Raw genomic sequence first — 24,071 nt, 5'->3', positions numbered from 1 at the left:
ACAGACAAAAAAATGGAATTTTAAAGACTTATTAAGAAAAATTACCAAAGGAAATGCAATATAAAAGTTGTTGAACATTGGGATGGATGAGCTGGATATATTGATGACCGTTTCCAGTGAAAGTAAAATAAAATGTTTGATTGCTGATATGCCAATTTAGAGTGAAAACTTGTTAAACTAAAGACTAGATTGGAGATAAATAACTGAACTAAAACTTTCTTTTAAAATTATCTTCTCATTTGAAGTCATTTGTGAATGTGTGCGTGTGTGTGTGTATTTATATATATTTATATATGTGTGTATTTATATATATATAGTAATTGTAGATAAATATATTTGTGTGTGTATATACATATAGAGAGAGAAGAGAGGGAAATTTGAAAGACAGAGCTATTTCCATATTGATTATTCAGTATCCTCGTAAACAGTTTTTAACTTGTCCTCTAAAGGAGAAATTGATAGTAACAAGCCAAGTATTCTCTTTAGTGATGGTTCATATTTTTAGAAGATGGATCTTTCAGAGGAGAATCTTATGTCTCCATACTAGAGATGTCACATTCAGGAAATCATGGAGTCAGAGTGATCTTACCTTTTAGAAAAAAATGCATACAAAGAAGACTCTAGGGAAATAATATTAAGTAATGCTTATTGAGAGCTTACTGCAGGCTCACAACAACTCTATGAGGTAGGAAATGTTATTTTCTCCTTTTTACAGATGAGGAAGCTGAGACCAAGAGAAGTTAAGTGTCTTGACCAAGGGTCCCAGAGTCAGTAAATGTGAGAAACAGGATTTGCAGCAAGGCTCTCCCAGCACGTAGCCAGCTCTCTTAATTGCTGCACCCAACTACCGTACACAGACTTATTCCAGGAAGTGCTGGGGGAGAGGGCAGTTATGCTGAGATTTATTTTCAGCATGGATGAAGACTTCTGAGAACTATATGGGAGGACCCTGGTGATGAGTGCTGATAACCAGTAATTTCTCTTTCTGTATATGAAATAGCTTTATTGAGATGTAATCGTATACCATAGAATTCACCTATTTAAAGCATAAAATTCATGGTTTTTGTATATTCAAAGAGTTGTACAACCATCACCACAGACAATTTTAGAAGATTTTCATCACCTCCTAAAGAAACCCCATTAGTACTCATTAGCAGTCATTCCCCATTTACCCCCAACTCACCAACCCTGTCTTCTCCCTTCTCCCCCTCCCGTAGGCAACCACTAATCTACTTTCTGTCTCTGTAGATTCGCCTATTCTGGACATTGTATCGATTCATACAATGTATGGTCTTTTGTGACTGGTTTCCTTCACTTAACATAGTGTTTTCAAGGTTCATCCATATTGGAGTATATATCAGTATGTCATTTCTTTTGACTGCCAAATAATATTCCCTTGTATGAATAGACCACATTTTATTATCCATTCATTAGTTGATAGAAATTTGGGTTGTTTCCACTTTTTGGCTGTTACTAATAATGCTGCTATGACCATTCTTGTACAAGTTTTTGTACGGATGTATATATGTTGGGTATATATATATTTAGGGGTGGAATTGCTAGGTCATAGGGTAATTTTTTAACCTTTTTAAGAATTAAAAAGAATTGCTAAACCGTTTTCCAAACTGGCTGCACTGTTTCATCTTCCCACCAGCAGTGTAGGAGGGTTCCAATTTTTCCATATCCATGCTATCGTTTGTTATTATCTGCCTTTTTGATTATAGTTATTTCTGTTGGTGGGAAATGGTATCTCATTGTGTTTTCACTTTGCACTTCCCCAATGAGTAATGGTGTTGAACATCTTTTCATGTGCTTATTGGCCGTCTGTACAACTTCTTTGGAGAAATATCTATGCAGATACTTTGCTTTTTTGTGTGTGTGGAAGATTAGCCCTGAGCTAACCTCTGTGCCAGTCTTCCTCCACTTTGTATGTGAGTCACCACCACAGCATGGCCAAAGATTGGTATAGGTTTATCCCTGGGATCCAAACCCATGAACCCAGGCCGCTGAAGTAGAGCATGCCGAATTTAGCCACTACACCATGGGGCTGGCCTTTTTGTTTATTTTTATTTATTTTTTATTTTATTTTATTTTTTTGAGGAAGATTAGTCCTGAGCTAACATCTGCAGCCAATACTCCTCTTTTTGCTGAGGAAGATTGGCCCTGAGCTAACATCTGTGCCCATCTTCCTCTATTTTATATATGGGATGCCTGCCACAGCATGGCTTGACAAGCAGTGCTGGGATCCATGCCTGGCATCCAAACCAGTGAACCCGGGTCACTAAAGTGGAGCATGCGAACTTAACCACTACGCTACCAGGCTGGCCCCCTCCTTTGCTTATTTTTTAATGGAGATATTTGTCTTTTTATTATTGAGTTGTAATAGTTCTTTTTATACTCTAGATATATGACCCTTATCAGATATACAACTTGCAAATATTTTGTCTCATTCTATGAGTTATTTTTTCACCTTTTGATGATGCCCTTTGCAGCAGAAACATTTTATAGTGATGAAGTCTAGTCTGTCTGTTTTTTCCTTTTGTTGCTTATGCTTTTGTCGTCAAATCTAAGACACCATTGCTTAATCCAAGATAAGAAAGATTTATGCCTATGTATCCTTTTAAAAGTTTGATAGTTTTCACTTTACATTTAGGTCTTTGATGCACTTTGAGTTCATTTTTATATGTGGCATAAAGTAAGTGTTCAACTTAATTCTTTTGCATGTGAATATCTAGGTGTCCCAGCACCATTTGTTGAAAAGGGTATTCTTTTCTCCATTGAATTGTCTTGACACCCTTGTTAAAAATCAATAGACCGTGAATGTGAGAGGGTTCATTTCTGGACTCTTATTTTTGTTCCATTGATAAATATGTCTATCCTTATGCCAGTACCATACTGTTTTGATTACTGTAACTATGTAGGAAGTTCTAAAATTGGGAAGTGTGAGTCCTCCAACTTTGGTCTTCTTTTTTAAGATTTTATTGGCTGTTCTGGGTCTCTTGAATTTCCGTATGAATTTTAGGGTCAGCATGCCAATTCCTTCAAAGAAACAAGGTAGGAATTTAATGATGATTGAATCTATAGATCAATGTGGGGAGTGTTGCCAACTTGACAATATTAATTCTTCAGATCCTCATCAGTAACCTCTTCAGTGATGTCTCTCCATCTTTTGAAATTTGTTGAGAGCATCTCTCACTTCTGACAGGAGTCAACTGAGACGAATTGCCATGTGCTTGATTCCTAGTGTCTGAGAGCTGCCTTGAGAAACAGAGCAAGGCGGTGTGATGGACTTTCTTTTCTGTCGATAGGAACTCCCCACAGACACAAGGACTTTCGAGCCCTCTAGTTTATCCTTTACTTGCAGAAACTGAGATAACTCTGACTTCAGATATGAAATTTTACTTTTCCATGTTTCTATTTGGCTCTCAGTTGCTAAATGTTAAAACTACATCACACCAAGGATTAAACCAGATTTTGTGACTTCACAAAGGTTCTTGAAGTTCTCCAATGGAGTGACCAGTGCTCAGTTCTCAATGACCGCAGTGAAGCAAAATAGCTTTTGTAATCTTCTGACAAATTCAGAACTTTCCTAACAGGCCGTATCGTTTGTTTTGACCAATACTCCACCAAATCTACTTTGGTCTTATGAATATAGAGGAAATATGAGGTGTTCCTGAACACACCAGTCACTGCTCAAGTATCCACCTGCTTTGATGATTTAGAACCAGCCTTTGAAAGACATACTCTAGTATACATGAGAAAAGAGGAGATATGATTTGGCTTGAAGCCAGCCAGAAAATATGTTAGTTGCATTCCACAGTCTGGGTCATGGGGTAAGACAAATTATCCCATCTGGCCTTAAACCTGTGGAACTCCTGCGGGAATGCAGTGGCTTTGTCACACAACATAATCTTGTAATCCTCTGTCCATCTGTGACTGGTTTGCTTCTCCAAAGGGGAGGAAGCTTTGCAGCTTCATGTTGCTCCATCACTTGTCGCCCACTGTCTCCTTTCTTCAATGGCTCCAATGTCTTGTTTCTCTGGGTCTTCTGTGTGGGCCGTTGGTCTGCAAGTGTCTAAGGCTGCTGTGAGATGTTTTTTCAGAGGCCATCCCCAACACTCACACTACCTCATAAGGACCTTTCTCAAGGGAAAGAAAGCTTTGCTTTTCTTTAGATGACAGGTTTGGGCTGAAGAAAGAACCGAAGCCCAGGGAAGCAAGTGATTCTGTTTCCTTCCTCCCTGTTGCTGAGATTGCTCTAGGTGAAATGTCAAGTGTCTCAGGACAGGGTAGCAGTGTGTGGGGTAACAGTGAGGCTTTTGTGAAGAAATCAGTGAAATCTAACACAGGGACCTGAGCTCTTCCCCCGACCAAGTCGAGGAGGTGGTGTAGAGGCATCCACAGTGCTCGGCCAAGGACACTGTGGGGAAAGGCTGAGCAGGTCCCCAGGTGTGGAGCCTGGGATAAAGGTCAGGAGAACCTTATCGCTCTTGACAGGAAACTGACACACCTGAACGGAGGCAGTCCTCTGCTAACGTGATACACCATGGAAGTAGGCTTGCTTTCTTACCATGGGCCTCATCTACCTCTCCTCATAACTTCACCTTCTTTTCTAATGTCTGACTGTCTTTTTCTCCTAAAAGAACTGAGACTGTTGTTTATTTCCTAATTGATAATCCCATTTTACCATAATAAAAAAATTCTTCAGAATGTACTACCATACAGATTAACCAACACTTAAGTTACATCTGATATCCCAGATGCTGTGTCCAAAAGAAATGTACCATTTTTCCAAAGAAAAGACATGCACATTTATCATAGAAATTATTTAAAACCTTAATTTGTTGACATTTTTAGCCAAAAGTCTACTTATCAGCAAGAGGCAGATTGCAGTAAAAAAAAAAAAAAAAATGGAGAAAAATGAAACACCTTCCAGGATATAGGCTGTGCCTGGGCTCCTTCTCCCACACCTCTGCTGAACACACACACACACACACACACACACACACACCACACACACACTGCTATAAAATGAGACTGGCTTTCAGAATCATTATTCTGAAATTCCAGATGTCAGTGAAATGTAATTAGTCGTGTGTGTGTGCATGTGCGTGTGTGTATTTCCAGAGTCCAGAGTGATATGCTTTATAAAGTATTTTCCAAACACAGTAGAAACATGCTGACTTGTCTGTCTTTCTTCTGCTCTGACTTCAGGCAGCCAGAACACCTCTTCACTGGGTGTCACAGCTAATCAAGATTCCATTCCAGCTGTGTGGGAACACATGCGGGCTCCAGCCTGGTTCCCAGCCCTGGCTAAGATCACTGTCACCTGGGAACTCTTTGAACTTGTACGTTCCCAGTCCCCACCTCACACCTCCCGAATGAGAATCTGGAGGGTGGGTAAGGAGGATGGAGCCACTGCCAGCCCATAAAGCACCTTTTGTACAAATTTGGAAAAGGTTTGGAAATCCCTCAGGATGTACTTGGCAAGTAGAGTGTGAACTGGATTTCTGCCCTGACTTAGCGCTTTGGTCAGGGGCTCTTGTATAGTGTACAACCTGCACAACCTTACTTGGTGGCCTTGTCTGTCATTTCAAAACTTTCCCCAGTGGCCCATGCAGCGGCAGTTACCAATCTGTAGACTGGCCTCAGCTATGCCTTGCTACTGTTGTTATTGAAGAGGTGGGGGTCTGGGGGAGGATTTCGGTGACAGAAGCCTCATCGCCAGTGGCAAAAGACTAGAGTATGCAGTCATACCAGAAAAAAAAGTTAAATGCTAAATTGAGAGAAAAGAGATTAGGACACTAAATCAACCTCCAGTAGTCTTGGGAAAGAGAGAGGGACTAGCAAGCCATGGTATAATGGTCAGGAGCGGAAAGAAGGGTAGGAAGAGAGGCGGGGTGCTTGTCTGAGCCCAGCCAAGAAGGGGGCGTTGGGAGAAGGAGAACCCAGAGTCAAGATTATGAGAAGAGGCAACTTCTCTTCGCAGCAAGCAGACCTCGGCCTGCAGTCGTTCCAGCCTCTCTCCAGGACAGCCCCCCTTGCTAAGTTTCCCCAAAACACCAGGTTTGACCAGCTGAGTGAATGGCTGCTTCAGGTACTGATCTGTCCCAAAGTGATCTCTCCCATAGCTTAGTGAGGCCCGAATTGTTGTAAGGGGAGACCCACCTTTCCTCGTCCAGTGACATGTAAGTGCAGCTTCAGTGCAAATGAGTTTTAATTATCGTGCATGCACCCAATCAGCCACAAGTGCAAATGACTCGCACACTGTCTGACCCTTTAGGGTACTAGGGAGCGGAGAGCATGTATGCACAGGCATATGTCTGCCTGGCAACAAGCTCATGGGGGAAAGGAGTTATATAAAAGTAGAAGATGGGATCCTTGAAGTGAGGGTGGAGAGAGGGCTTGCTCTCCCCAAAGAAAGGCTGCAGAAAAAGCCGCAGCTTCCAGATCTCCCAATCTGACTAGCAGTCTGACCTGCTTGCTTTTATCTAGGTCTGGACTAAGGCAGGCCATGCTCTCTGCTGTTTTGTCTTGCTGCTGCAAAGGCAGACATCTCTGATTTATGTGACATCAAGATGTTTTTTCTAACTTGGTTACCTATATAAAGCAGACCCTTTTTAATGGGTCTTTAAAATTCATAGTTTCCATAGAAAGATTTAATTTAACAACCATTTGCTGAGTGTCTCCAAGTTGTAGGCACCCATCATGCTTAGGTGCTGGGAACATGGAGATGAAGTGGCACCAGCTCCCGGCTGCAGAAGGAAGCTCTCATTCCCTCGTTCCCTCGTGGCAGACACTGTATGCGAGGTGGAGACACCAGGGAGTGACAACAGGATGCTGCCACTTTGTTGGCCGGAGGATTAGAAAAGCAGAAAAATCATTATGACTAAATGCTATAATTCCTCTGTCTTATAATCAGCAAGCCCAATAATAAACAAATGTCTCTCTTTGTTCTAATATATGTTTAATAGCTTGTTGCTCAGGAAGAAGGTGTTGATTCGAAATCATTTCCTTCATTCACTAACTCCCTAAATATTGCAATACTGGCATGAGGAATGTAAACAATTAAGCGAGACAAGAAGTTTGGGTTCTATCTCTGAGAGGGGAAATAATGACACCCCAGATGATTTATTTTCCGCATTCATGCAATCACAAATGCCTAGTGAATGTTGATTTCACATCGAGGCTGCTGGCAGACTGCATCAGGCATTAAATGCACGAACATTTCTTTAGAGCTGCTTAGCTGAAGTTTATCACGATCATTCAGCCATTGCCTAGCAACTTGTGAAGGCTATCAAAGAGCTCTTTGTCCTCGGTCCTGGCAAAAGCAGTCCCTCACAGATCTCCTTATCAGTGTCAGAGCATTTATGGGGGAAAAAATGCTTCTATTGAACTGGAGATTCCTGCAAATTTAGAGATACCCCCTTCCTATTTTGTCCTGTCTTCCAAATGTTTTAGGAAGTTGTTTCCTGAAGTAACTTGTATTAAAGACTTTATCTGTACCTTGGCAAATATTCCAAAAGAATTTCCTCAAGATATCCCATGATTCTATTGCTTTATAGTCTGGGCTAACGTTAAAATCACAGACCTTAGCTCATGAAAGTATATCTTATTCTCCAAAATAAGCGAGGCGCGCCTTTCCAACCCCTTAGCTGAGAAGGCTCCCGATTTTAAGTACACAAAATAGAAATAGGTTGGACTTCCTGGTTTGAGTGCATTTCTCAGCACTTCTTCAGGGACGTAAAGAATGATACAGTACTCGATTCAGTTGGAAAATTGTCCAAATATCATGTTGGAAAGAGGAACAGTGCTTATTGACTCATTCAACACATACTTGCTTAGCACCTCACTGTGCTAGGCACTGTAGTGACCAAAAACAGCACCATCTCTCCCTCATTCATAAATTACCCTGGGTGGAGTATGGAGGGGTGGATCTTTCGCTCGCATTCTCTCCTATGTTTCTCTGGACTTCGTCTTCCCCTGCATTCTCCTGCATTTCACTTGGGTAACCCAAAATAGCCACCTGATAGGTCTTTCTTCCAGGCTAATCATCATCAAACCATCATCTGCCCTCCCACAAAACACAAGTTCAGTTATGCCGCTTTCCTATTTAATTGTCTCTTTGGTCCCTGTTAACACCAGGAGGAAGCTCACACTCCACAGCGTGGCGTTCTTAGCTCTTCTCCACGTGACCACTGCCTGGCCGCGCTGATGCCTCTCCTCTTCCCAGCACCAGTTTCAGCTGTCTCTAACATTTGCGGTGGGCCTCTGAGCCTTGCACCCACCATGCTGTTAGCCTAGAACCCCCTCCACCTTCACAAGCTACTTCCTTCCCTAACCTGATCCCCAGACAGAGTTGGGTGTGCCTGCTCTGGGGCCATTATCACTCTGGAGTTGGAGATCTGTCTTAGGGAACTTCTCGCCAGCAAGCCAGCAGCTGCCAGACCCCTTGAATGCTTACTGAGTTGAATCCTCTTTTCTGTCTTTGACAAACAAGGAAACAAAAAGATGTCTTGTAGGACCCCGGCAAAGTTGGCAAAGCGTAGTATGAGATCAATGGAAATAATTAAGGAATAAAACACACAAACACACACAGCCAAAAAAAAAAAATGGTTGAAGCAAACTTACAATTCCCTATCCTGGGGAAAGTTTCACTGCGGGGTTGGTCTGACAGGGAGGTCATGTCGGTAGCCATATACCTAGTGTGACCTAGAGAAGCACTTACCCGGTTACCCCCTCGGTGAGTCTCACTACCTGAAATTCCACAATTAGAGATTTATTTCTTAGACCCTTGTGTTCTCTTAAAATATTAATATTCTCTAGAGAAGGTAACACCTCAGCAATAATAAATGTATCTTCTCCTGTCCTGACTATAAGATGAAGGGCAAGATAACAGGAGGGCACAGAGGTCTGAAGGGGAGGAGAAGCAATAGAAGAAATGGTGCAGCAGGAGGAAAAAATAGCTTCATACTTTTCCCTGGAGCGGTCCCCTGATTGAAACATACTTTATAGTTGTCTTCAAATGGATTAGGCATTAATGTCTGCAAAATGATGACTTATTTTTAGTGATGATAGAGAAAAGGAAAAGGGCTTGAATTTGTAGGGAGAGTTGGTGATGGAATTTTTATAATTTACTTTCCAAGGAAAGACTTCATTGCAATCCTAAAATAAAAGTTATTTAAAAGTAGGGTTCGTTCTGTTGACATATGCTTATGTGATTGGAGACAGAAGATGTGACACACGATCTCTAGAATTCCCTATGATTCTCTGGAAATGAGATGATAGGTAGAGCGTGTGAAACAAGCTTATGCAATGGAGCACCTTGCTTTACTGTGGGCCTTGTTACTTATATGAAAATTACCTCTGTAAAGTTGATTATGACTGATGGTTATGCTAACCAGCTGGACAAACTTATTAGGGAGGAGGAATCAGGTAGGAAATAAAGGATCACTTTATTCAGATTTGCCAATCTGCCTAGAGTCGTTTTTCTTAACATGCTCCAATTGAGAATGTGCTAAGTCATACATAAATCATGATCATCTATAATGTAAAAAAGCAGCACGTACTTTTGACCTAACGTGTACTCCATTCCATCTTGACTGCATTTATTAAGTGTAATATAAAGTAGAGATCTGGCAAGTAGCAGATAAACTAAATCACCCTAAATGGCTGCATCTCCTTCCTTCTCCAAGCTCCCACACCACAAAAAAGTGCCAAAAATCAGGATTTTCAGGATGATTTTCAGATTAACCGGGTAATTGCTCAGTTTCTACTTCTCCAAAATCCTAGCTGGGATTTGCCTAGATGGCTCCAGCCCCAAATGGCCAGGGTCGTCTGAATCTCTATGGAGCAGGTGTCCCCATTTTTGCTGCTGTGAAACAGGAGTCCTGGCTCTCTGCCAGAGCTGAGGACCTGAGTATTTCACATAGAGAGTGAAGCCCGTAGCAGGTTACCCTTGTTGGTACTTCCTTCAAATTCACAAAACAAACTTTAGGTTTGCAGCCTCCTTTCAAAGTGGTTTATTCCTCAGTACATTTGATGCTTTTGCCTGGTAGAGGTGTGAGTAAAAATGCCAGACGAGACTGTGGCTGGCGTATCACTTTTGGGGAGCATAAAATTTGCAATTCCATCTCAGTTTTTTAAAAGACATTTGGAAAAAATACCATATATTTGTGAACTCAAGGGGAAAAAAATATCATAATAGGCCAAAATTCCGTATTTTGTTCTATGGGGCACACTTAACCCCCAATTGGCTTATAAGAGGCCTGATCTCCTTTTTTAGCCAGCAGTCCAAGCAAAAATAATCGTCTATTGTGGGTTCAAGCTAGACACAATGAGGCCTGTGCGCTTTCATGCCTGCTTAACAAGTGGGCAACTTTAGAAGGAGAAAACAGGAGCAGTCCACAGCAGAGTTCTGGTTGAGCAGGAATGATTTCGTACATTTTAGAAACGTTCGTGTTATGGTTTGGGGCTGCTTCTGTGTTAAAGTTTGGGCCATGGTAACGTTTCTCCTAATCAGTTTAGAAGCAAAAACTGAGATATAAAACACGGCCCTCTCAGCCCCCTTGGTGCCGGATGGTGGTGGCGTTCCGGAATCCTGGAGTGTGTGCGTGCTTGTTCCTACGGCGTGTTCCCTTGGTCTGAGGCCAGCAGTCGCCAGTCCACTACTAATTATGACTCATTCTTATTGTCTCTCAATGCAAAGAGCATTTCTTTGAGTAGTGAAAAATTCTAACTTACAAGAAGGAGGCCCCTGTTGCATTTCAAATACAAGTTTATGAAAGAGACGTCCATTTACCTCAAATAAAACCTGGTTTTATTTTTACTTTTGCAACTTTGGGTTTTCTTTGTTTCCTTTAGGCATGGTTGTTCATTCACGACTGACTTGAAAGTTACTCTATTTCCAGATGAGAGTTAAACACCTACATGTTTCAGAATAATGAGTAAGCTTGGACAGCAGCAATACATAACATCCATTGTGATATTCTGCCTGTATCGGCCCAATGTCAGATCAAATTTTAAAGAGGAATTTGGTGGGAGAAGTTGGTGTATCTTTCTGTCCTGCACAATGTGTCGTCAGAATATTTTAAGACTGTTTATTTGCTTGCTCCAGGGGAGCGTTTTCTTCATGTAAAATAATTTAACCACCTTGAACTTCTCGTTATCTTTTTACACTTGATCGATTTCTCTATGAAAATAAAGAATGAGGAGAGGGGAGAAGTCTCTGAGGGCTAAGATGATACAGTATTTTTGATAAATTTTGCCTTTAATAGAGAGTGCCCTCGGGCTTCCCTTTTGCTCTCTCCTCCTAAAGTTGAAAAATCAGTACGACAGAAGTGTTTTGTTCTTTCTCTTTGGTGATGCTATAGAAAATAGTTCTGGGATTATTTTAATGTTATGATCATACATGATCACACAATATATGATGATCGATTGATGTGGATGATGTGGATGATGTGACAAGTAGATTTTAAACCTTGTACCATCCCTGCTGGTTGCTGCCCGTGATCACTCAGCTTGGACACCGTGACTTTAGTCCCTTCTCTGACCTAGCATCCCAGAGGCTCCCGCCATCACTGCCTCTCACTCAGCTTTGCCGTGTGCGTTGTTTCAGGTGTCCACTGTGACAGCGTGTGTGCTGAGGGACGCTGGGGACCCAACTGCTCCCTGCCCTGCTACTGTAAAAACGGGGCTTCGTGCTCCCCTGACGACGGCATCTGTGAGTGTGCACCAGGGTTCCGAGGCACCACTTGTCAGAGAAGTAAGTGACTCATTAGGTGACAATTTCTGCCTTCCCTTCTCAGGGTGCCATGTACAGAATTATCTCTGTCCCACCGCCAGTTCGTAGTGATGTTCTGTTGCAGACAAGGGCAGAGGAGAATGTAATAGGTCACCCTGTCTTATGCAGAGCTGTCCTCGATAACATTTCCCCAAGAGCTTTATTCTGTCCAACCTTCAGGACTAACCTAACAGATGGGGCTTTAGCCATTTCTTTTCAGAAATGATTTCTTTGCCTCATTGGCATCATCATCAGGATATGTTTCTTGATCCTGCCTTAAATCTTGCAAATGGTGTTCCAGAAATCCATTGACCTGTAAATATTTTATTCAGCAATTTTGGCATGGGTCTTACCTCAATTACCAGAAGTCAACATCAGCCAAACCTTGCGGCAAATCATACATCCTGCTAGTAGTCTCAAAGTCAGTGCTATGGGGAAAATAGAATTGCAGAGTTAAAAACGGGAGCTGTTAACATTGGTCAATAGAATTTTAAGTTAGGAAATGATTCATAAGATTTTACTATATCTTTTATAAATATAATCAAGAAAGGAATGTATGACTAACTATAAGATACATTATGCTAATTTTTTAATTACTTTTTTTCATGAAGAGCTCTATGGTCCTATTTTTAAATCCAAATAATGTCTTGGGAAGAACCTAATTATGTAGCATTTTGCTTATTCACTTTTCAATCACAATCATTAACCTGGACCATGTTGAGGAAGAAGAATCTTTTAATTCTGACTGTAGATCTATTTATTGCCAGCAATGACTCTTAAAGAATGAAGGATCAACATATGGCTTAAGAGTGTTTATTTGGGCCTTCTTAGAATTTAAAATTTTATTTCCTTCCTTCATTTATTTGTTCAACAAAAATTCTTTGGGGCTGGCCCAGTGACACAGCGGTTAAGTATGCATGTTTCGCTTCGGTGGCCCAGGGTTTGCCAGTTCGGATCCCAGGTGTGGACCTACCCACCACTTGTGAAACCATGCTGTGGCAGGCGTCCCACATATAAAGTGAGGAAGATAGGCATGGATGTTAGCTCAGGGCCAGTCTTCCTCAGCAAAAAAGAGGAGGATTGGCAGCAGATATTAGCTCAGGGCTAATCTTCCTCAAAAAAAAACAAAAAAAAATTTCTTCAAGTCCCTGCTCTATGCCAATCCTCCAGCCAATTAGGGCCATGAATGGATAAGCAAAGAGGACTAAGACATTTACCTGCTCTCAAGGAATTCAGAATTTAGTGGCTTATTTTCATTACGGTTGTCCCTCAATATCCTCAGGGGATTGTTTCCAAGATCCCTGCCCCCACCTAGATACATAAATCGGAAGATGCTCAAGTCCCTTATATAAAACGGCATAGTATTTGCATATAACCTATGCACATCCTCCTGTATACTTTAAATCACCTCTAGATTACTTATAATACCTAATACAATGTACATGCTATGTAAATAGGTGTTATACTGTATTATTTAGGGAATAATGACAAGAAAAAAAATCTGTACATATTCAGTACAGATGCACCAGTCATAGGCCTTTCCATCCACAGTTGCTTGAATCCGTGGGTGCAGAACCATGGATATGGAAGGCTGACTGTATTACAGGGTACCCTTACCCTTTTGGTGGTGGTTGTTTTATATTTGGAAAATTCTCAGTATCATGAAAAAAATTTTTTTACCCAAACTTGAACTAGATTCTGATGTGTAATATGAGAGAAACGTATCTCAAGAAAGATAATTGTCGATTTCCATTCTATTTTCAGTCTGTTCTCCTGGTTTTTATGGGCATCGCTGCAGCCAGACATGTCCGCAGTGTGTGCACAGCAGTGGGCCCTGCCACCACATCACGGGCCTGTGTGACTGCCTGCCTGGCTTCACAGGTGCCCTCTGCAATGAAGGTAAGGCACACACAAGTTTGGAGAGAGATGTGAAGATGAGCAGGCCCCATGGAGTCCATCCTCAGGCTTCCTGAAGGATACGTTTTCAGCTCTTAGCTCTTGATGCCTTCTGGTATGCTGTGTTCGCAACTTCCGTAAATATGACTTTGAGCTTTGGAAAAGCTGTCTTGCTACTCCAGCAAAATCTCTTTATTCTCTGAGCTGTTCTAAAATCTGTTTTAATTGGAAACAGCCTCCCATGAAAAATCAATATAAGGAAGAATTTTGACTCCCTGAGCAAGAAGCCGTGAAGTCAGATTTCTAGAAATGTGATGATGTCTCCTGGTTTGTGATGCCTTAATAAGGACCTTCGGCTTCATGCGTTTGTAAAAATGAGCCCATTCAGGACTAAGGATGCTGTTGAGTGGAGGCAGCTACTAAATGGGCAGCTGGGTTGATGACCTTTAAAGTCATTTCCTGTCCCAGGGGCCTAGAGTTTTATGAGATGAGATGTAATTGTGAGTTACTGACCTATAAATTATTCACAGTGTGTCCCAGTGGCAGATTTGGGAAAAACTGTGCAGGGATTTGTACCTGTACCAACAATGGAACCTGCAACCCTATTGACAGATCTTGTCAGTGTTACCCGGGGTGGATCGGCAGTGACTGCTCTCAGCGTAAGTCTTGTTTGAGAACAATGACCAACCATTTATGTTTGTTTTCAAATTCTTTAGGATTGGAGTATGAGTGTTTATATAATCAAGAAAGAATATATGAAAATTATAATACACATTACTTTAGTTTAACTGACTTTTTTCCCCATTAAGAGCTCTTGACAGTGGTCCTATATTTAAATCCAAATAGTGTCTTAGAAAGAAGGTAAATAGGTAGCATTTTGCTTATTCACTGTTCAATGATTCTTCATCTGTAAAGTAAGGGTATTGTGCTCAGAAAATCCATTCTTAGGTTCATACTGAACTTCAAGTGTCAGCTATTATCTTTTCTTTGCTCTTGGGCAAAAATGGTACATACAATTATGGGAGAATTTTTTTCATTTTTAAAATTACTTCAGATTTATTTATTGTCTTTGTTGGGCCACGTTTCCTTCTGGGTGACCGTATTGAAATTATAGGTGGTCCTCCTTTTAAGCAGTTATGTTCTTGAAGCATTAATATGAATAAGAAATATTTCTTTTTTTATAAATCAAGTCATTTTACCCCATAATCTTACATTATTTCACAGACACTTTATGTGAAGTTCTGATTGCTCTTCAATGGGCACTGATCCCTAATGATTTAATTTTATTATTTTCTCCCTCTTTCAATTAAGAGTTTTTATGAATAGATCAATTCGTACATACAACTGGGAACTTTAACGTTGAAAACAAGCCCCTAGTGACAACTCTGGAATAGAGCTACAAGTACAGGTTTTAGAGATCAAAGACATGAATTGCATGACCTTGGGTCCCTTGACCTCTCTTGAGTTGCATCATCTTGCCCATCTGATCTCTGCTCAAATGTCCGCTCCTCAGAGAGGCCTTTCCTAAAGGAGAAGTTCTCATCATTGTTGTCCCCCTCACCCTGTTTTATTTTTTCTTATAGTACTCACTGCCATTGTTTTCTAAGTTGGCTGTTTGGCTGGTTGGTTAATTGGTTTGCCTACCTCATCTACTAAAACAACAGCTTTCAGAGGGTTGTCTGGACCTTGTCTTGTCCTCTGCTATCTCTCCTGTTCCTCAAACAGAGCTGGGCACATAGATGCTGAATGTGCGTTTGTTAACTAAATCTGTAAACTGGAGATGATTTTTGCTCTGGCTGCCTCCCTCTGCAGTCTGTGAATGAATACGATGTCAATGATGGTTTCTGTTGCAGCCAGCATTGCCATCTGGGTTTTAGTCAGGTTTGGAGCAGTGTGCTTTCTTGGTCCTGATGCATCTCACATGCAAGGAGAAGTGGAAGAGTGGATGGAATTCTCTCTGCTAGATGCTGGCCTCAAGACCTAACAGAGCTCTCCATGCCTGCTCTGGTTTCAGCTTGTCCCCCTGCCCACTGGGGCCCAAACTGCATCCACACGTGCAACTGCCACAACGGGGCCTTCTGCAGTGCCTACGACGGGGAATGTAAATGCACTCCTGGCTGGACGGGGCTCTACTGTACTCAGAGTAAGTGACCGGCCTTCTGAGGCTCACCAAGGGGAGCCACACCCAACAGGAAACAGCCTCACCCTTTGTGTGCCCGAGCTGAGCTCACCAAGGGTTCCTGGCATTGGAGTGTTTTGTCTACCCAATGACTTCTAGACATCTAAATTTCTCTAAGCGGTTAAGAGCAGCCACATTCCAAGTTTCCTGTCTCTGTCATATCAGGACACTGAGGAGAACCAGTGCTATATGTGATGGTGTGCAGTTTCTTTCTCCACTCTCCTTTAACCAGACCCTATTTATTTGGGTCAAATTCCCTATCCTGCCTTCTAACTCTATGAACTTTAGGATAAGTGACAGTGATTAGAAAGGTGGTGAAGACAGCAGGCCTCGCAGCCTGACTTACTTCGTGATCTTGGAAAAGACGGAGTTCAGTGGTTCTCAAACTTTAGCGAGCTGCAGAATCACCCGAGGGCTCGGTACACACAGACTGCTGGCCCCACTCCCAGCATGTGTGATTCAGTAGGTCTGGGACGCGACCCGAGAATTCACATTTCTAGCGACTTCCCAGGTGGTGATGCCAGTCTGGGACTATGTTTTAGAAACCACTGTTCTGGTTCTTCTTTCCATTTTGTATCCCACAGGGCCCTGACCATTTATTGTTCCGTGAGGGGTTTTTTTTTTTTTTTTTTAAGATTTTATTTCTTTCCTTTTTCTCCCCAAAGCCCCCCAGTACATAGTTGTATATTCTGAGTTGTGGGTCCTTCTAGTTGTGGCATGTGGGACGCCGCCTCAGCGTGGCTTGATGAGCGGTGCCATGTCCGCGCCCAGGATTCGAACCAATGAAACACTGGGCCACCTGCAGCAGAGCGCGCGAACTCAACCACTCGGCCACAGGGCCGGCGCCTGTTCCATGAGGTTTTTAGCATCATGGGATATAACGTGCAAAGTACTTCACAGCTCGGCACATTGGGTGAAAAAAAGACTATTTTCTGCCCTTTTGCCTTCAATTGAATAAGGAGACAAGACAGGAAAGCATATATTACAGTTACCGTTAATAATAATATATAATTTTAAATCACAGAAATGAGCTCAGGAGGAAAGATGGGTCAGAAATGAAGCAATTCTTGTTTAATACTAATTAGAGAACTTAATTAGAGAATAGGCTGAATAAGTCTTTGGAACTTTCTAGAAGGGTGTATACACTTTGAGCCATGATTTGAAAGGGAGATTTAGCAAGAAGGGAGATTATCCCAAGCATATTCTGCTGAGATTTTATATATATATATATATATATATATATATTTAAAGGTTTTGAGCTCCTCATAGAAAAGCATTTATAGGTTATTATTTATAATTCCAAAATGAGGTCCTGCTTCAAACAGAAGACCTTTCTAAGTGGAAATAACACAATATAGTGGGAAGACCATGGGATCTGGAAGCAGACCTCCCTGTATTTATATTGTGGCCTTGCCATCCCGCCATTGGCTAGCTGTGTGACTTTGGGCAGTCGGGGCTCACTTTCCATCTATAGGATGGGTTTCGTGGCTGTTGTAAAGATTCAGTGAGAGGAAGTATGAAAAGCACCTGGCACAGCGTAGGTGCTGAATAAATACGTGGCAATGGTGGGTCACTGCATGCTGGCATCTGTGCTCTGCCTCTGTTTCTTGAAAGTTGGGCTTTCATTAAAGCCTCACTATAAGTAAAAGGGAAAATAAAAAGCACATGTGATACTTGGAAACAGCCATCGAACCTGCCTGTATTGAAGCTTTCGTTTTGCCAGAGAGCCCCGAAATGCTCCTGCAGGGCAGCTGCTGGCCGTGAAAGCCAACAGGCCTTGTGCATGTCCTCAGCCCAAGGGCCCTGGTGGTCGGGGTCTTGAAAGTTGTGCAGCAGTGTGAAGGCTCATCGCTTTTTAACAATGCACCTGTAAAGTGCAGGGTTTTTTAAGTTCAGCGTTCTACTACACATCTTTGGTGAAGGTGATGTTATCTAAGTAACAGATAACAGTGGACAGGGCTAGTAGCAGACTTGGAGACGTTCTGTACTATAAGTAACAGCATACAGGTAACAATATAGACTATTCATTCCAGTCCATGGAATTTGGGTCCAGGATTCTAGTAGCTGGGTGGAAGAAAGAAAGGAAATGCCCCATCCTTCTGCCTGGTTCAGGGGATGCTTTGTGAGAAGGCATTAGTCTTGCCTTTTAGGGCACCAGTAAGAGTTAAACTGCCAGGTATGGAACTGTGCTGCCTCTTGCTCCTGAATTACAACCTCCTGTGAGAGCCCCGTCTTGGGACTTCAAAAAGCCTTTGTGACAGACTGAGATCTGCATTATTGTCTTTATTCCCTCTAATGGCTCAGCATCCTTCAGGTTTAAACACAAAGATGTTGGAAGCACGAGCTGTGTCTCCCCTCAGCAGCCTCTTGACTTCACTGTCCTTTATCTGCACGCAGGATGTCCTTTGGGGTTTTATGGAAAGGACTGTGCGTTGATATGCCAGTGTCAAAATGGAGCTGACTGCGACCACATATCTGGGCAGTGTACCTGCCGTACCGGGTTCATGGGGAAGCACTGTGAACAAAGTGAGTATGAGAGCTTGACAACTTTAGGTGCTACTTTTTCCCCCTAGAACCCATTTTCCTAGATGGCTGAAAATATTAAGGCGGAACTTGCAAGTTTTAAGTTGTTTGAAGTGATGGCTGGTCATTTACCAGCACGGTTGACTTCCCTTGCCAGAGACCTGGCCACCTCGGGATGCTTGCTGGCTGTCTTTTCCCTCAAAATTCTTGAGTAACTCCTCAGTGCTCTGGGTGGAGGGGGTGTGGCTACAAGGATGAAGACAGAATTCAAGTTTTCCATCTGTTCATCCTGGCTCTCTCTTCCTCTCCTTCTTATTTTTGGAACATGGCTGCTTAAAGCTTTAAAAGAGCCAGTCAAGCTTTCTTCATGGCAGAGGCAGAGCCTGGGTCTCACACTGGAAGAGAGTGCATTTGGCGGGACCAGCTGGGTGTGTGGGAGGCAGAGGGGCTGGGAGCCCAGGCCAGCCCCACTGCGGGTGAGGGAACAAGTCCATGCAAACGTTGCCACCCCTCTAACAACCTTTTCTAGATAATGCTTTTACACGTTTCCACTGGCAACCTCTCACCTTAGTCTTAATAACCTTCAAGACAATATATTGCCTTAAAATTTTGTAAAACTCCCACTTGGGGAGAATGTGCTCTGTTGGAATTACCCATCCTTGATTTTCCATTTCCACCCCACCAGCTATGCATCTGCTCACAGGACTGTAAGAACATTAGTCTTAGACTGAATATTTCAAATTAGTTTATTGCTCCTTTCCTCTGTGATTTTCATTCAGTATTCAAGATGAATAAATAAGTCTTAGAGCTGTGTGGGGCTCACTCTCTTATCATAAATGGCAGGAAAAGGTGCCGGACATTCCCCGCTCTCCAGAGGGTACACTCTTGGAAAGGATGCAGCAAACATTAGATAGCTGTAGGAGTGATGTGACCTGGAAAGGTTGACCGGCATAGCAGGACTTTGGCAATAAAGCATCACTCTCCCCCCATCCCATCAGCATTTCAGAGCACCACTGGGCAGCCAGGTTGTCTCAATCTTATGTGCTAAACCCTAGAATCTTTTTGCATATCCATCCATCTAGGATATGTAAGAAGAATGACATCCAGGAATCAGCCTGGACAGAGATGGCCCAATTTTAGTTTTGCACTGCTAGTTCATTTAATCATGAAACAGATATTGAGTCTCACACTTGCAGGCACACCCTTTTGTGTATATAAATATTGTATATGCATTTACAAATGTCTAAACATATGTGCATATACATATATGCATAGAAACCAGGATAGGCTGTAAACTGACTTTCTCCTGAATGCTAGACTGGTTATGGTCTTATTAAATAAAAGCCTCTTAAGTGCTCCCGTGATTACTCTGAACATTGAATTAAAGTGTCCCTATTTTTGGAGACTTCTTGCAATGCTCATTTGTAAACAGAAACTCTGTTTCACAGAGAACTCTGATAATAATAGCACATTGCCCCCTGCTGCTCACTTTACAAAAAACAGCAGCATTTTGTCATGATGATTTTTAGATTTAACCTGCCTGTGCTATTCTTTGAAATTCATGCTCGACTCTTACTAAGATGACGTCATAAAATCCCACTATTTTAGTCTCTCAGCCTTCAACCTGCAAATCCAAATTTTGAGGAATACTGTGGTAAATGAAGTTCTTCCCAAGAAGATTAACAAAACTTGCCCCTTTTCTCTTCCCCTACTCCCAGCTGATCCAAGTCAGAATGTGCCTTCAGGAGGATCTCTGAGCCTACAGTAAAATAAGTATGTTCTCAAGGAGGCATCTCTAGCTTGCACTTTTCAGTCTAGTCCCCTTCCATCCCACACTTTGGCCTGGTGGAGTCGTCTCACACTGCCCTTAGTGATGATCTGCATCCGTTCCACTGGGTTTCCACAGACTCTCTGCAAGTCCGTCAGGAAGATGGGTACATAGAAGCTGAAAGTGTCAGGAGCTGTAATAAGGGGCTGATTCTCTAGCCCAGTGTCACCTGGCCTGTGAGTCTTACCTTGATTTGGGGAGTGCTGGCAAGCTCTAAGACACCCTGGGTGGCACAAGTCTGCCCAAACAGGGATCTCCTGAAAGGGCTAGCCTCGACGCACAGGATAATACAGTAAGAGACAGCCTTGCCCCAGATTCTCAAGGCTGGAGAGCTACAGTGGACTTTCCTCTCCTTCTCAGAGTGCCCTGCAGGAACATATGGCTACGGCTGTCGCCAGATATGTGACTGTCTGAACAACTCCACCTGCGACCACATAACTGGGACCTGTTATTGCAGCCCAGGTTGGAAGGGGGCACGCTGTGATCAAGGTAAGGATATGGGTAAATAACAACTACTACCTCTTATTGTATGACCACCACGTAGCACCCAACATTAAGTATTTTCACCTGTGTTATCTGATGTACTCCTCATCATGACTCTGCCAGGCGTAGCTGATTATTTATTTAGTTGCCAGATGGGTGCCTTATTGTTGCTGTCCTACAGATGAGGAAACTAAAGCTCAGAGAGGTTGAGTAATTTGCCCAAGGTTGTATAGCTAATATGTAGAATATGGGCTTTGATGCCAGGTTTTCCAAAGCTCATGAACTTTCCAGTATGCCTATAATTTTTTTCAGCTTTACTGAGGTATAATTAACCTATTAGAAGCAGCACACATGTATATAATTATCCTATAGATTTACACACACACTATACATATATATACACATACATATATACAACACATGTGCACAACAACAAAAAGTATACCATTTGATATAAAGTCTGATATATATATACACCCATGAAACCATCACCACAATGAAGGTAATGAATATATCCATCACTTCCAAAAGTTTCCTCATGAACCTCCCTGCCACCACTACCCCCTGGGCCCCAAGCAATCGCTGATCTGCTTTCTGTTGCTATAGATTAGTACATTTTTTAGGGTTTCGAATAAATGAAATCATGCTGTACACTTTTTTGTTTGATTTTGTTTACTTGCCGTCATTATTTTGAGATTAAACCATGTTGTTGTGTGTATCAGTAGTTCAGTTCTCTTTATTGCTGAGTAGTATTCCATTACATGGATATACTGTAATATGTTTGCCCATCCACCTGTTGATGGACGTTTGGATTGTTTCCACTTTTTGGCTCTTACAGATAAAGCTGCTGTGAACAATAGTGTATCAAGTCTTTGTATGGACATATGCTTTCATTTCTCTTGGGTAAATTCGTGGGGGTAGAATGATTACATCATATGGTAGGCGTATATTTAACTTTTTAAGAAACTTGTGCCCATGGGTTTAAACTAGGATGTGTATCACAGTCTCCTGGGAATATTTGACATGTACATATAGTCCCACTAGGCCACTTCTGATTCTGGGGTAGATGAGACCTTTGAGAAAGCGCTTCTGATGGTTCTGGGGCATGTGGTGCTTGTCAGTAGGTAATGAGCACATGGGGTAAGGGCTTTAGAAAATTCATAGTGTTGTAGGTGAAGTCATCTGAAACTGTAAATACGTAGGTACTCAGATTTCATTTTCTTTCATAAAATAACTTTTACATGCTCCTGATGTATGTTTGACTGTCATAACAATAGGATGTTATATTTCACAATCATTGTTATTACAATCACATTACTACAGATGCATTGTGACCACACTGCACTGGCCTTGGTGCTCTGCGTTTCAGGGCAGAGTGTCTTGTAAGAAAGTCTAGCATTTAACATCAGAAAGTCATAGGGACATTTGAGCCAGAAGCACCTTCACAGAAGCCAGTCTCCTCGTTTTCAGATGATGAAACTGCAGCCTAAGAGCTTAAGGGAAAGTTCAGAATATCTGGATCAATTTTTTTAGACTCCAGGTTTCTTGACTCTTAATCCATGTCTTATTGTCCTCACTCAAGGAACGTGAGGAAGAACTATAGAAAGCTGAATTTTGAGCTTTAGTAAGTTTTTAGGGTGATGTTAGCAAGTATTCTTGGGGCATTTCTATGATAGTTACTCTCTATCATGGAAAATAACTACATAGATCAATGTCTTCTGAGGTAAAAGGCCCATTTCGATTGGGATAAAGCAGATCCTGATCTTGGACTAGATTTATAATGGAGTTAATCTTGCTTGGAAGGAAAATTACTTTACTGTTACGAATGCTAAGAAAAGACATCAAATTAAGTCTGGTAGTTGAGACATTTAGGAGTTAGCTCTTTATAAGCTTAATGCTGTATAATGAATAAAGCACAATAAATATTAGATAAATTATTTCTCCTAATTAATTGCCAGTCTAAGTGTTTATCTGAAATATGTGAGAAGCTCCTAAAACCCACTGTTGAATCCTTGAGTTTAGGAGATCCTGTCTCTTTTGAGGCTTAGAGCAGCCTTTCTCTGGGCACAGACAAGCCAACAACATCTGAAAATGAGGAATGTTTGTTTTTCCTTCCTGCTCTGTTTCCAAATTAACAATTCATGAGCTGAAAATATCCAGGCGTTAGCACAGTTGGAGATTTTTGTAAATAGAGATCAAACATTTATCCAGCACATTGTCATCCTTACTCAAATCTTTTTCTCCTTTTTGTAGCTGGCGTTATAATAGTCGGAAATCTGAACAGCTTAAGCAGAACCAGTACGGCTCTTCCTGCTGATTCCTACCAGATCGGGGCCATTGCGGGCATCATCATTCTTGTCCTGGTTGTTCTCTTCCTACTGGCGTTGTTCATTATTTATAGACACAAGCAGAAGGGAAAGGAATCGAGCATGCCAGCAGTGACCTACACCCCTGCTATGAGGGTCATGAATGCAGACTATGCCATTTCAGGTAAGATGGGAGTCATTAGAAGCATTTTACTCCTTGAAAACTAAAGTTTCATCCTGGTTCTTTGAAACTGTGTGTTTGCCTGTGTTGTCTGTTGTTATTGTCCATTAGCCTTGAGAAAATTTTATGCTTGGAAAAGAGGTGTTTTGAGAGATGTGTTTTATATGTCCACAGTAGTAAAATCATCACTCTTGTATTCTATGAGCATTTTGAAATTAAATTTATTACTTGCTTACTTTAGACTTGGGGAATTTTGACCTGGAAGAAGCTATACTGGGCAGTGAGTCCCAATCTTTTGTTGTATGTGGGGGACAGGAGAGGAGGAGTGACCACAACTTTACCAATGTCATGGAGGACCAGGTCTTCTGTCTTTGGCTTTGAGTTCTTCCCACAATGCCTTGCAGCCTGTCCCTGGGCCCACACGAATCGTTAACTGCACAGAAACCAAGTTATATATGTTTTTGGTATTAGCAAGGACCAAGACAGTTCTTTAAGAAAATTCTTTTGAATCTTTCTGTCACAAATCCCCATAAAACTAAATTTTTAAGTAACACATTCAGTTACCAGAAGTAACCGCTTAAACTGAGCCATTTGGAAACTTGAAATATTTATTAATTTTTAGGCAGTTACTGAAGGATTTCAGCTGAACTTCGTGTTTATAAATGCACTGACTCTGGGGGAATACATAAAGTAGCTGATTTACTTAGTAGTGCATTGCTAGTGCAGAATAGTGTGTCAAGAACTTAAGTGTTTAAAAAAAGAGGAAAGTTACAGCAGAATTAGCTTCCAAACAATGTCTTCCCAGCTTGTACGAGCCTCAAAGCAGACAGCAGCTGTCTGTGGATACTTTCACGCTTTTCCAGGAGGCAGGTAGGAAGGCAGACACCTGCTGC

At 41.8% G+C, this 24,071-nt stretch overlaps 1 protein-coding gene across 2 annotated transcripts in view; it reads left to right on the top strand.

Annotated features, from left to right (window-relative positions):
• MEGF10 (multiple EGF like domains 10) overlaps positions 1 to 24,071 on the top strand; it is a 163,727-nt gene that overhangs the window by 127,034 nt on the left and 12,622 nt on the right. For both annotated transcript variants that reach the window (XM_014859529.3, XM_070517491.1), the window contains exons 14-20: positions 11,618 to 11,764; positions 13,547 to 13,681; positions 14,209 to 14,337; positions 15,693 to 15,821; positions 18,255 to 18,383; positions 20,569 to 20,697; positions 22,945 to 23,181. In XM_014859529.3, coding sequence (XP_014715015.3) covers positions 11,618 to 11,764; positions 13,547 to 13,681; positions 14,209 to 14,337; positions 15,693 to 15,821; positions 18,255 to 18,383; positions 20,569 to 20,697; positions 22,945 to 23,181 — 1,035 coding nt within the window. The remainder of the gene's footprint in view (positions 1 to 11,617; positions 11,765 to 13,546; positions 13,682 to 14,208; positions 14,338 to 15,692; positions 15,822 to 18,254; positions 18,384 to 20,568; positions 20,698 to 22,944; positions 23,182 to 24,071) is intronic.

The sequence above is a fragment of the Equus asinus genome, chromosome 9, assembly GCF_041296235.1.
Source record: "Equus asinus isolate D_3611 breed Donkey chromosome 9, EquAss-T2T_v2, whole genome shotgun sequence".
Classification (NCBI taxonomy): domain Eukaryota; kingdom Metazoa; phylum Chordata; class Mammalia; order Perissodactyla; family Equidae; genus Equus; species Equus asinus.
Note: the sequence above shows the minus strand (reverse complement) of the source record. Positions and strands in the feature narration are given on the sequence as shown.